Here is a 14500-nt window from a genome sequence, read left to right as displayed (position 1 = left end):
AGACCCTAACAAGTCTGCTACAGATGCCTCTCATTTTCAGTCCACTGGCTTGGGACACCACACACCTAGGCCCCAGCAGAGCTAACGAACCTGGAGAAACACGGTAAGTGTTCTTTTCCCTAAGTCATAAAAACACTGGCTTCTGGTTACATGAATATAAAAGCATGTATGAAATAAGGTCAAAAATTCAAACAATTATTGCCCAAATTTAGGCCCCAAAGGCCCCATTAGCTCAATGATTTAGATCTTTTAGGCAACAGTCCTTCTTGACTTTCCTTCTACTTTTGAGTACACCTGAATCTGAAAGCGGTTCCTGTATCTCCCATTTGTATTTATTCTGTTTCATCAATACTCAAGCCAGCTTTATACCCTCTCTATGAACAAGGTGACAATTAGCCTTATGGATCATTTCTCATGGGCTGACTGGATCCAAACAAGCAATTAACTTCAGCAGAAAACAAAATTGTCCTTATTTGCTGTTGTTTCAGGCAAGTGGTTAACTGCAAGACTGGCTTTCTCTCTCTCTCTCTCTCTCTTTTTTTTTTTTAGACGGTGTCTTGCTCTGTCGCCCAGGCTGGAGTACAATAGTGCGATCTCAGCTCACTGCAACCTCCACCTCCAGGGTTCAAGCAATTCTCCTGCCTCAGCCTCCCAAGTAGCTGGGATTACAGGCGCCCACCAACACATTCGGCTAATTTTTGTACTTTTAGTAGAGATGGGGTTTCAGCATGTTGGCCAGGCTGGTCTCAAACTCCTGACCTCAAGTGATCCACCTGCCTCGGACTCCCAAAGTGCTGGGATTATTCGTGTGAGTCACTGTGCCCAGCTGAAGACTGGTTTTTTCATTAGACAAATACGACAGTGCATAAAATGTAAGTCATACCCAAATTCAAGGGAAGCAATGTCAGGAAAAAGTTCACAAACCCTCATGTAAATGGCATCTTTTTCCTGGTACCCAGTATGAGAACCATTTCTCTGTTTCTCTAGAAATCACAATACAGATTCAAAAGAATGATGGCAGTCATTAGAACAGCGGGCCACAGCCTTGGTCAATTCTTAGCCTGACGGGTCTCCCAGCGGTGGCTGCTAAGGCCATCATGTGAGGAAGGCTGAGAGAGGCTGCCAGGATAGGAATTACTTTCCTCAGTGGTCGGCTCCAGGGGCTGCCATCGTGTCCAGCCTGTCCTCCATGATGGAGACCAAGGCCAACAAGCCAGGCCCAAGCCCTCCGGTAGCCACATAGAATCCAGCAAGTCCAGGGACAGGGAAGAGGCCAGAGCTGACTAGGGTCACCGATTGTGGCCTCAGGACTGTGGCATCTGAGCCAGGCATTAAAGGCTGCAAAAATATTGAGAGGCAAAAATCAGAGGGGAAGCCATGTCAAGCTGAGGCCACCACATAGCAAAGGCAGGAAGATGGGGACGGAGTGCAGAGGAGGAACAGAGTCCCTGGATTACAGCAGGAAGGGCTGAGAAACAGCAGCTGAAAATAAGGGCTTGGCAGAAGGCTGGGACCTGAAAGTGCCAGGTTTCAAATGCCACACCAAGGAGCTGGTACCTCCTCCTACGATGCTGAGCAGGGAACCCTGAAGGTCGTGGCCAAGCTGCCCTGAAGATGGGTTTTCAGAAGCCCTGGCCATCCTGTGAATCACACAGGCCTGACTGGGTGCCCCGGACAACACACACATCCAACTCAATGAGCAGGCAACTGTTGGGTCTCCACGTGACATCATGCTCCGGCCTTTCAACCAAAGTGATAGCACAGGAAGTGTACAGCAGTATCTGCGGGTCCAGACAAACAGGTTTCACTCATTCTAAACCAACCAGTCAAAGAATGGTCAGGGGTTCTTCAGTAAGTCACACAGCTTTATTTTTCAAGAAGATCTCTCTTCTGAGAAAATCCAAGAGACAAATCAAGACCCCAAAAAAAAAAAAAAAAATTAAAAAGCAACAGTGCTTGTTTAATGTTACGGTAAGGACGGAAATAGATTTATGTTCCAAAAACCAAATGAATCAGGCTGTGCACTACTCAATATCCTGACCCATGAGGGTTTCTTTCTTTCAACTAAAAATAGATGCAATTTTCAGTGTCACACAAGTCAAGGCAGCTCATGAGTAGATTAATCCTTCTAAATGAAAGGTCAGCCCATGGTGAGGCTGCAGGGAGGGGACGCTGCACGTACGCCGTCTACAGGCGCACAGACTGGGATAACCTTTTTAGAGGGCAATTTGGCGATATTGATCAAATCTTTAAATGTGCTCATCCTTTGACCCAGCAATTCTACTCCTGGGAATCTACTTTACAGCAGGACTTCCCTAAGTGTACATGCCTTCTTTATTTATTTATACATGCATTATATATCATAAGCATTGCATGTGAATGCTTACTGCATCGCTGTTGGCAAGAGGGGAAAAAGTGGCAACTACCTACACATTCATCAATAGACGGCGAGTTTAAGAAAGTATGGTATATCTAGACGACAGGGTTCTGCCCAGCAGCCAAAAGAGTAAGGTAAATATTACATCAAATGAAACAAAAAGATATGATGAATAATTAAATAATGTGAGTGTATATGTGTGGGAATGTTAATTTTTTTTTTTTTTTTTTGAGATGGAGTCTCTCCGTCACCCAGGCTGGAGTGCAGTGGCGTGATCTCGGCTCACTGCAAGCTCCGCCTCCCGGGTTCACGCCATTCTCCTGCCTCAGCCTCCTGAGTAGCTGGGACTACAGGCACCCACCACCACGCCCGGCTAATTTTTTGTATTTTTAGTAGAGACGGGGTTTCACCATGTTAGCCAGGATGGTCTCAATCTCCTGACCTCGTGATCCACCCGTCTCAGCCTCCCAAAGTGCTGGGATTACAGGTGTGAGCCACCGTGCCCAGCCCAAATTTTTTAAGTTCAGCAAGATAGAACCAAACTGTTCATAGTAGTTCTACTTTTAAGGAAGGGAATAGCTTGGAGCAAGGCAGAGAGGAGGGTGATACAACCTCTGCACTTTAAAGTTTCTATAATCTTGGCCTCTTCTATTAATATATTTATGTCTTAAGAAGTATGTATAACTTTTGTATGAATAATTTTTAAAGATGAAATCTAGAAAAGTAAAGTCAAACCAATGAGCCTGGGCATCTAAGATGACATCTGAAGCTTTTTAAATGTATATATTTATTTTTTTAGCGAGATGGGGGGTCTCACTATGTTGCCCAGGCTGGATTTGAACTCCTGGGTTCAAGCAATCCTCCCACCTCAGCCTCCCAAGTAGCTGGGACTACAGGCATGTGCCCGACAAAATCTGAAGCTTTTAATCCCACCAGGATATAAGGTTCTCTCTCCAAGCTACCATTTTTCTACCGGATCATAAAGTCCCAGGTCAGAGACTTACCTAGTTCATGGCAATCCCAGGCACGTGCCCTAGGATGAGGCACTAACAGGCCCTCAAGGAATGCTGGACGGATGAATGGATGCAGGGCAGGGAAATACAGTTCATTCATCTGTGTTCACAGAGTTCTAGAAACAGCTCTGGATGGTGGCCCATTCCCTACCATCACCAATGTGGGCTAGAGATGAGCAAACAAGGTTGGGAACCACAGGCCTGGGATTTCCATCTTGACACTCACTACATGTGAATGTAACTCGCTCACCCTCCTCACCCACGGAGAGTCAGCACTGTCCTGATTCAGGCAGAGGTACCTTCCAGCTCTAACTGGCTGGTGAACAGAATGCTGTGGAGGGGGAGATTTTGCTCGCATGGGAGACTTGAGGCCACAAAAGGCTGGAGAAGGCATGACTGAGTGGGAGAGAGGCTTGGGCCCGGCAAGCTAGAATGGGGGCGTTTCGGGGGGACGTGGAGAATCCCTGCAGGGCTCTGAACCCTGGAGCCACACGAGAGCAATGGGAATTTGGATAAATCACGTTAGTTCTCCTCATTAATCTCACTCATCTAAACACAGAAATGGTATTATGTGCTTTTCAGAATCGCTGTAAGATTTAAGTGAAGTAACCCATGTACCCAGCACAGAACAGCAGCCGGAGAACCTATCTCCCACCTGATGTCTGGGGCTGAGGGCCCCACGGTGGGCACTGTTCTGTTTTGGGCCGCTTGTTGGAGCACTCCACAGACCAGGTGGACACTATGTACGCTGCTGGTTGGCTCGCAGGGCCTGCAATGCCGACAAAACTTGCCTGGAAACTGCAACTTTTTAGCCTACAGAAAATCACTTGGCATATATAACATATAAGCTCCTATTTCTTCATCTGGCTACCTCTGCCATCCCTCAGGATGAGCAGACTGGGATCTACAGGCGCACAGACTGGGATAACCTTTTTAGAGGGCAATTCACCCCTACCTCAATTTTTTTAGAGGCGCACAGACCGGGATAACCTTTTTAGAGGGCAATTCACCCCAAACCTCAATCTCACCCCTAACGCCGCCACCATCTGTGTTCTCCTAGTAATCGATTCCCCTATACTTCGCTCCTTGTTTCTTGGTATTGAATTCAAATTTAGAGTTGCTGGGATTCACTTTCACTCTGGACTCTCCACTGCCACCCCTGACCCCCACTGCCCCTCCCTGGTTGAGGTGCAGCCCTCTCTACAAGTCACCCCGTGCTAGGGCAGGAAAGATTCCATATGCAGAGTGTGGTGCACACAACCAACATTTGCAGGAGGCGGAAACAGGCACTCTGTACTCACTGGCTCACTTTATGGTACAGCTTAGCAATGCCCTGGTGGGTCCAATCCTTCCCAAGGGTGGGCAAAATGTGGCCAAGAGTATCTGATCTAAATGAAGAGAAAAAGAGAAAAATAAAGTAAAATTCCCATTCAGATTCATTGCACCATTCATGCCTCATTAAAAAAAAAAAAAAACACACACACACACACAAACAAGACCCACAACTTTCTTTCTGGATAGAAAGCCCAAGGCTCAAGTCATCAAAGTCGATGCTGACGGAGGGACATGGCAATCCACGGAAGGACGCCTCCAGTCTGATCATGCATCGAGGTGCCTGGCTTGCTGAATCAAAGGAAAAGGCCATTCTGAAAAGACGCTCTTGAGAAGCCCCCACAGAAGCAACCAAGTCGGAGAGATAATACCCTAGAGGGAAACAACCCAGCCCTAAACACAATGATTGACACCAAGGAGCTGAAACTAAGCAGCTCCAACTGCACCAGAATTCGAACCGTGCAAGTCCCATGAGGGGAGCGGAGGTGCCAACACCAGGCCCAGAGACCACACGGCGAAGCAAAGAAATCTACCATGGCCCCCAAGTCAGCAGGACCTACCTGGTGATCGTCCCGTCAATATCGGAAATGATGACTTTATCATCCCAGTTCCACAGATAGATGGTGCCCTCACAGCGGCAGGTGCCTTGGTACTGCGTGGTGACACTGAAAACCACGTCATTGGGGCCATTCTTCAACTTCAAGCTTTTCTGAAGAACATGAACCATTAATATTTGTCTGCTTGAGTGAAAGGCCCTGATGGATGAGCATTTGGATTCTGTTCCATGAGAAGCAGCATTTGGCTTTAAAAACAAGGGGCTGTCCTGGGCCCTTGTATAATTCTTTCTTTCCCCCACCCTTCCTTGTTCTGGTTCTTTCTGGGGTTGGACAGGCAAAACGAAACCTCAGCTCTCTCAGGCCCCCTTGTAACGCAATGTGCCTACTTGCTACAGAGTTGTTTTACTTCCCAGGATAATGCTAATTTGACCCAGTATTTTCAGATTAGAGTCATTAGCCAGGATTCAATGACGGGGCTATCCAGCATAATAAATCACAATTTTGGAATAGGATACACTTACCACTCCATGACTAAATAGGAAGGCCATGATTCAGGGAGACAAATTTAAGCCAAGTGTGAAAATACATTACCCTACATAACCATGTTTTTAAGTTGTTATTATTATATTGACACAAATTGGAAAAAGAGAAGTATCGGTTATCAGTCATGCCTCATATCCAGAAGAATATAGTCTAGACCCAAAGAAATCACACCAAATTCAAAATGCAAAGTGACTTTTGAGCAGTTTTGAGTCTCTGTGCCAGGACTCCTGGTGCATTCAGACTCCTGCCATTCAAACCCCCAGGTTGCGTGACTGCAGGTGTCCCCAGTGTCACCAGTGGGAGCCGTGAGTCACACAGAGACTCTCAGGCTGCAGGGTCCCACACATGGCCTGAGTGGGTGTCTGGGCCTGTTCCTTATCTTTTCCTAGTAAACACCCTCACCCCTGAGCCAGGCTCCCCACTAACTCAGGGGAAATGCAAAAGACTTGATTCACAAAAAACGCAAGGATAGGCGCCCACTGGCCATGACCAATGGGATCCAAAAAAGGGCTTTTAATTAAAACTGGTCTCACACATGGAAAAATAAAAGGACACCATGACCAGGTGATGCCCCTGGTTACCTGAAATTCTCTAAATTCTATCAGAACTGCTTGATTTCCACCAACGGAAGAGATGCATTTGAGTTAACAAACATCTCTCTCTTGAAGCAAAAACACCCTTGAGTGATTTTCAAGTCTATCCATGATTGACACCTCAGGATGAATTAGCTCTGCCAGGCTGCCTTCCTCCTAAGGAAGGCCAGCAAAAGAAGAAGACAAAAGGGAAGGTCATATTGGGGTCCCAGGCTGGATAGTGCTGGAGTTGGGGTGGAAACAACAGGCACCCAGTTGAGGGACTGCAGGCCCGCTGGGATGAAAGGTGACAAGGGGCACATCCCAACCATCACACAGCCTTAGGAGTCTGCAGAAACCTCATGTGCTTACAACACAGCCACGGCAAACATGGGAGACTCACAAGCTGCTCGGAAGTCAGCCGGAGAGTCTTCTTGTAGCTGACGTTAGGCAGAAGAGGGAGGTGGCCTGAGTTTGATGGCTTGGCAGCTGCGCGCTCCTCATCACTGGAGGATGATTCATGCTTTACTCTGGAACACACAGTGACGTCATCACCAATTAGAAAATGCATCTGGGTAGCCACAAAAAATGCATTAGCCTTTAATCAATGACTAAGTCAATCCAGTCTCTCCTGAGTCCCGTCTCTTGGGTGATCATTTACCATAAGATGCTAAATTTATCAATGAACTCTCACTACATCCCCATTCATGCATCTCTTGCATTACACACGTGGGGGCTGCCTCTCCTCATTCACTTGCCTATTGATGAGCTACAATCACTATTTTAAGCCAACAGGTTCCAATTCATGACAAGCAGGGTTAAACTCCCTCTTGGCCTAGAAAGATGCTAACTGTCTTCTCTGTCTCTCTTCTCTTCCTATCTGTGACTGCAGGCCAAGCGCTTGGAGTCCAAGTTTCTACAAGTCCAAACTCATCCGTCAGTTCCCTGTATAAAGTTTGCCAAATATACAACTCCAAGGAATTAGGGACTTTCTAGGACTTACGAACAGGTGCCAGTGAAAGCAAGGAAGAATCACCAATTCTACCCCGCAGGATCCCCCAGAGGGTCATCCCATGAGCAAGGAATATGCCTTACTTCCCTGCTCAGAATATACAGGTCAGTGTCCCTAACTCCTCTAGACTTTTTTGTTCAGTGGGGAGCTGGGAGGTGCAGGGTGGGAATCAGGCTCGTTTTCTTTAAATAGTTCACATAAAGTATATCTGTAATTAGCTGTTCACTCAGTGAAAATCCTGCTATGACATAATCCCCAACCCAGTAGTATTAGCTCTGCCTTCCAGGACCACTATCTTTGAAAATGCCTCAATGCTATATGAAGCGCTTAGTAAATGCCTTAGACTAAATGGAAAAGGCTGAGTGGCCCCGAAAGCAGCACATCCCAAGCCCTCCGGTACTTTGCCTTCCTACAAAGCTTCTGGCTCAGCACCTTCCTCTTGGCAAGGTTAGCGTATACACAGAGCTCCAGCTCATTTTTTTTAACTGTTTTTTTTATTTTTTTATTTTTCTATTGACATATTAATTGTACATATTTATGGGGTACATGTAATATTCTGATAAATGCATACATTTGCATTTATCAAAATATCATGCATACCCTGATCAAACCAGGGTAATCAGCATATCCATCACCCCAAACTGTTATCATTTCTTTGTGTTGAAAACATTCCAAATCTTCTCTTCTAGCTATTTTGAAATTTATAATTACTGTTAACTATAATCATTCTATGCCATCAAACGCCAAAACTTATTCTTTTCATCTAACTGTATGTTTGTACCCATTAACCAACCTCTCTTCATGCGCCTCTCCCCTCTACCGTTCCCAGGTCTGGTAACCACCATTCTACCCTCTACCTCCATGAGATCAACATTTTCAGCTCCCACATATGCGTAAGAACACGTGATATTTGTTTTTCTGTGCCTGGCTTATTTCACTTAACATGATGACCTCCAATTCCACCTATGTTGCCACAAATGACAGGATTTATTCTTTTTTATGTCTGAATAGTACTCCACTGTGTATATGTATCACATTTTTCTTCATCCATTTATCCATTGATGGACACTTAGCTTGGTTCCATATTTCAACTCCTGTGAATAGTGCTGTGATAAACATGGGGGTGCAGGCATCCCTTTGACATCCTGATTTCCCTTCCTTTGGATAAATAACTCAGTAGCAGGATTGCTGGATTGTATGGTAGTTCTATTTTTAGTTTTCTAAGAAATCTCCTACTGTTTTCCCATAATAGCTGTACTAATTCACATTCCCACCAACAGTGTTTAAGAGTTCCCTTCTCTCCATATCCTTCGGAGCATTTGTTATTTTTTGTGTTTTTGATAGTAGCCATGCTAACTGGGGTGAGATGCTATCTCACTGTGGTTTTGATTTGCACTTTCCTGATTAGTGATGTTGAGCAAATGGGACTATATCACATTCAACAGCTACTGCCCAGCAAAGGAAACAATCAACAGAGCAAAGAGACAACCCGTTAAATGGGGAAGACATGTGCAAACTCCTCATTCAACAGGGGCTGATACCCTGAACATACAAGGAACTCAAACAACTCAACAGCAGAGAAACCAATAACCCCATTTAAAAGTGGGCAAAGGATCTGAATTTCACAAGAGAAGATGTACCAGTGTGTGTCTTATCTTTTTATGTCAATAAACTCTCTCCTCTCAGTGCTAACTTCCTCTCATCCTACTGCCTCCTGTTTCCCCCGCCCTTGCCTCCCTTAAGATCTCCTATGCAACCTACAGCTTTCGGACCCCATACGTGTTCATTTGAGAAGTGATTCCCAGCCTCACCGACACGGCAAAACCCATCTCTACAAAAAATTAAAAAATTAGCTGGGCATGGTGGCGCATGCCTGTAGTCCCAGCTACTTGGGAGGCTGAGGCAAGAGAATCACTTGAACTCAGGAGGCAGAGGTTGCAGTAAGCCAAGAATGCGCCACTGCACTCCAGCCTGGGTGACAGGGTAAGATCCTGTCTCAAAAAAGAAAAAAAAGAGATCCCTACAACCCAGTACTGCCCAATACTGGGGAGACGTGAAGGAGGACAGCGTTCCACAGCACCCTCACTTCTGTGGTGTTTCTAACGCACTTGTGTGGAGACCTGGCTCCTTCCAGTCCTAGAATGAGCACGCCCTGCCTAAGCACCTGCTCCCTGGGCCCCAGGAAAGGGAGGTCTGTGGGCTTCGGGCTGCTGGCCCAGAGCTCGTTCAACCAACACTCAAGCATACCATGCCACGCATCAATGGCACAGCAAATAACCTATTCCTACTCACACAGGGCTTGTGTCTAAATCACAACACAGAGACCTGGGCTGAAGACAAAGATTTAGAGATCACTGGGACAGAGTCCTGGGGGAATACGCCATGGCAACAGGAGGCTGAGTTGAAGGAGAACAGAGCATCGGCTAGAACTGTGGTTGGTCTGTGGCGGAGCTAAGCTACACGTGGATGGAACAATGCCATGACACTGGGGGCTGATTCTGATTCTAGGTAGCGTGGAGATGGCACAGCAGTTAGACTCTGAAACACACAGATTTCCAGCCCTTGGTAACTTCAGGCTGTATTACCTTGGAGAAATCACTTCTTCATCTTTTAGCCTTGATTTCTTATCTGAAAATGCAGAGGAACAACTGAACCACATCCACTCAAAACTTCAGGATGCAGGCAGGTAACAGGCTGGAGAGACCTGGACCGGGAGACCCAGACATAAGCCCCAGCAAAGGCCGTATCCTAAAACATTCCTCCCTGGGCCTCAGTGGGTTCCTCTGTAAAATGACCTGGTCCGACCAAAGTCCCTTCCAGTTCTGACACCTACAGACTCTGAACTAGGCTGGCTCTTCTGAACCAACAACCTGGAGGTTTTCAGACAGTGTAGATGTGGTCCTGGAGCCAGTACAGCCTGGCAAATGCTGCTAGGGGCAGGGGGCGGTGCAGATTTCCTTGTCAAGCAGAAGAAGGAAGAGGCTACAGGCCCCTCATTGAATGGGAAAATGTTTATGTTCCAACCAAACAGTTTGGAGTGAAATGAGATCCAAATGTGAAGCAAAGCTCTTGGTGACAACAGATTGATGTGTACCTCTGCCGGCGGGATGAGGAGGCAAGGCGGAATGGCTGTGATTTCCATCTGCTGCTTTAAAAAAAAAAAAAAAACCCACTAAATTTGTGCAGCATGCCATGTTTGAAGGAACACAGAAAGGAAAACACAGATACAAAGACTAAAATGCGAGATGTGCAGTTGGCTGTTGGTGGTTTCAGCTTAGGGCAAGTACACGGTCATTTGCGGCTGCCACGTCCCAGATTGCGCCACCCTGCACAGAATAAAATGTCTCCTTTTCGGAGGCCCCCACCCCACCCCTTACAATGGCTCATTAAATGTTGCTTGCTTTACAGTATCTGCAAGAAGCAACAAAACAAAACAAAAGGGCTCATGTCATTTGAAAATGTGTGCACAGAAGAGTAGCTGTGAACAACATCTAAGTTAGCACTTGTCAGTGTACGTTTTTCAAACGGTATTTTAATTATTTGTATGGTGACAAGCTGTTTGCTCAATTATGGGACTTCGGGGACTGTTACGTCAATCAAGTCTGTCAATTAGGAAAACATTCTGACACCTTTTTTTTTTTTTTAGTCAACTGCATGACTCTAATAAGGAGACTCAAAGTCTGAGATGCCAGTACAAATTAAAACGTTTACATTTTTCAAGAGAACTTTATATTCTTTTCAAAATCTTTCTTTTTCACAAGAACCAATTCTTAATTTTTCAGGTTTGATGACGAACCATAGTGTGACTAACTCAGAATAGCGAATGGTCCAGCTGTTTCTATTTGACGGGGAAAAGCATTTTTTGCACACATTTGAATATGATTGTATCAGACAGTGAGAAAAATCCGTGACACCCCAAGTAAACTGCAAGAGCTGAGGTTCCAACTTGGGAAGAGCTGCAGAAGTATCTCGCTGCTCTCCCCACTCTCCTGGGGTCCTGCCTGCTATGGCTAGACGGAGTGAGAGTAAGAGCAGTGCTGGCACCAGCGATGCCACTGTGCCCGCTGTGTATGGGCCCCTCCCAGTGGCTGTCCTCTTCCTTCCCTTGTAAACCTAACTCTGACCCTCAGGCCCATCTTCCCCTAGGTCTAAGACTGGCTATATTAGTCTGTTCTCACACTGCTCCATGACTGGGTAATGTATAAAGGAAAGAGGTATTAATTGAATCACAGTTCCACATGGCTGGGGAGGCCTCAGGAAACTTACAATCATGACGGAAGGCAAAGGAATAGCAGGCACCTTCTTCACAGGGCAGCAGGACGGAGTGAGTGCAAGCAGGGGAAATGCCAGATGCTTGTAAAACCATCAGATCGCACGAGACTCAATCATCATCACGAGAACAGCAGCATGGGAGAAACGGCCCCCCGATCCAATTCCCTCCACCCGATCCCACCCCTGACACGTGGGGATTTGGGGATTATAATTCAAATTTGGGACATTTGGGTGGGGAAACAGAACCAAAGCATATCATTCTGCCCCTAGACCCTCCCAAATCTCGTCTTTTCACATTTCAAAACCAATCATGCCTTCCCAACAGGTCCCCCAAAGTCTTTTTTTTTTTCTTCAGATGGAGTCTTCCTCTGTCACCCAGGCTGGAGTGCAGTAGCACGATCTTGGCTCACTGCAGTGACCTCTGCCTCCTGGGTTCAAGCGATTCTTCTGTCTCAGTATCCCCCAAGTAGCTGGAATTACAGGCGCATGCCACCATGCCCGGCTGATTTTTATATTTTTAGTAGAGACGGGGTTTCACCATGTTGGCCAGGCTGGTCTCGAATTTCTGACCTCAGGTGATCTGCCCGCCTCGGCCTCCCAAAGTGCTGGAATTATAGGCGTGAGCCACCGTGCCCGGCCCAGTCCCCCCCAAGTCTTAACTCATTTCAGCATTAACTCAAAGTCTACAGTTCAAAGTCTCATCTGAGACAGGTCCCCTCTGCCTATGAGCCAGTAAAATCAAAAGCAAGTGAGTTACTTCCTAGAACAATGGGGGTACAGGCACTGGGTAAATATACCTGTTTCCAATGGGACAAATTGGCCAAAACGAAGGGGCACAATCCCCATGCAAGTGTGAAATCCAATAGGACAGTCAATAAATTTTAAAGTTCCTAAATGATCTCCTTTGACTCCATGTCTCACATCCAGGTCATGCTAATGCAAGAGGTGAGCTCCCACAGCCTTGGGCACTGCCAGAGGGCGGGAAGGACTTGGCAGACATCTCGCATTTAGCCCTCAGAGTATATTTTAAAATACTTGAAACTCTATGGTTTGGGACTGAACGCGTGTCCTCCAGGTGACCACACAGCCACCCTCCCCGATCGGTTTCTGCACTCTGGATCATTTTCTCATGAAGTTGCCGCAAAGACCCAGTGAGATGTGGTCTACTGCATCGGTGTTACTCTTAATCCCATTTCACAGATGGAGACGCTGAGAGGTGGATTAATTTGCCAAAGATCACACTGAAGGCTGTTGGACAAGGTCCCTGCTCTACATCCTGCTCTGTACTACCTCTTGTGTTTAGAAATTATTGCCAAGACAGAGAAGGTTATTAAAATGAATTCCAGGAAAATGGGGCATTTCTAGTGTAGCTATTTAAGTTGGTTTAAGTTGCTGAGAGCACCCAGTTTTGCATCTTTCTTTGTGTGCCTCTTTCGGGGTAGCGTGCCTCCACGCAGCCTGTCTGGGCACCGACGGTGGCACTGGCATCTTTGCTCAGATGTGTCAGGGAGCTTGCCCGAGGTCCAGTGGTTACCAAGGAGCACAGCTGGGATTCCAAACCAGACCCACCTGACTCTAAAGTCGGCTGCTTCCGCTACAGCTTGCGGAGTAAACAACCACTTATTTTAAAAATGTCTGGTTTCCATGCTGGCTGCTTGACGGATCACTCAGAGGGTGGCACGTTCTTGGCCTGGGCTCCATCCTCAACACACCTGCCTTTTCCCTTCCAAGCGCACTCACAGCGAAACTCAGAATTCCCAGCTGGGAAATGTCGAGACCCTGGTGCCTTCCCATTCTTTCTTGTGCCTGCGAAGCACAGACCAGGGGTGGGTCAGCGAGGAGGCACCTGGGACACCACCAGGGGAAATGGAAACATTCCCCTTCAAGAGCATCCCAGGCGAGAGCGAGCCAGGCCATTCACAGGCACATTCAAACTCAGCCCTGCCGGGTCCCACAGACTCGTCTCCACCCTGTTCTTCTCCACAGAGAACAATAAAGAAATCAGATCGTTTCCTACCTGCCTCCCACGTGGGTTTCTGTTTGTAGTAAAGACTCCTAGATGTAAAATTGTTTAAGACGCAGAGCCATGGCCAGGATTCAGAGGAATGGAAATCCACGCCTGCCTCTCCCATAAATCAACACCACATGGAGAAAGCCTCAGTGGTTCAGTGGTGGTTGAGCAACACTTTGGAAAGGCTGCTCTGCGGGGCAGTGGCCTCCAAGATACAACAACGAGTAAGATGTGGATCTGGCCCCAATTAATCTGTTAGCACTTTCTGTCTGCTAAATAAGAAATGGAATCCTGGATTTCTTAAGCACGGAAATACTGTAAACATGAAGTAATAAGTAAAAGATGGTACAGAGCAAATCATCCAGTGTCAGTATATGATGCCTGCATCATAATTAGTGTATAACTGGACTGTCCTCAGAGTCACCTCCAACCCCATACAAAGAGATTAACCTGAAGACAAACCACAAATACTGATCAGTATCATCAAAATCTAACCTCTCCTACGTCAAGTGAATATGAATCCACGTTAAAAGTATCAACATAAGTCCTGGTCAGCATTTAAATTGCAGAGAAAGGCAAGTTCCCTCAGAAGTGAAACTTATTTCCATGTTATCGTTAGGGCTATTATTTGTTACTGTCATCACTGACATTATTCTCACTGTTATTATTGTCATTATTGTCATCATCATCATCATCTTTGTATAAAGGGCAATCACACGCCAGGACCATGCGAAATGCTCTAGTTATATTATCTCACTTAAGGCTCACATTTATTTTGCAGATTAGCTATCTAAGGGAGCAACTGCATCCA

At 46.3% G+C, this 14500-nt stretch overlaps 1 protein-coding gene across 14 annotated transcripts in view; it reads right to left on the bottom strand.

The window, feature by feature from the left end:
• LOC105486474 (lipin 1) overlaps positions 1 to 14500 on the bottom strand; it is a 142538-nt gene that overhangs the window by 17396 nt on the left and 110642 nt on the right. For 8 of the 14 annotated variants that reach the window (XM_071076247.1, XM_071076249.1, XM_071076246.1 and 5 more), the window contains 4 exons: positions 10501 to 10551; positions 6798 to 6924; positions 5283 to 5431; positions 4692 to 4778 (listed from right to left, as the gene is read on the bottom strand). In XM_071076247.1, coding sequence (XP_070932348.1) covers positions 4692 to 4778; positions 5283 to 5431; positions 6798 to 6924; positions 10501 to 10551 — 414 coding nt within the window. The remainder of the gene's footprint in view (positions 1 to 4691; positions 4779 to 5282; positions 5432 to 6797; positions 6925 to 10500; positions 10552 to 14500) is intronic. The other 6 variants (XM_011749335.2, XM_024794290.2, XM_071076248.1 and 3 more) reach the window with 1 other exon arrangement.

The sequence above is a fragment of the Macaca nemestrina genome, chromosome 13 (genome assembly GCF_043159975.1).
Source record: "Macaca nemestrina isolate mMacNem1 chromosome 13, mMacNem.hap1, whole genome shotgun sequence".
NCBI classification, from domain to species: domain Eukaryota; kingdom Metazoa; phylum Chordata; class Mammalia; order Primates; family Cercopithecidae; genus Macaca; species Macaca nemestrina.
This window is presented reverse-complemented; position numbering and strand designations above follow the sequence as displayed.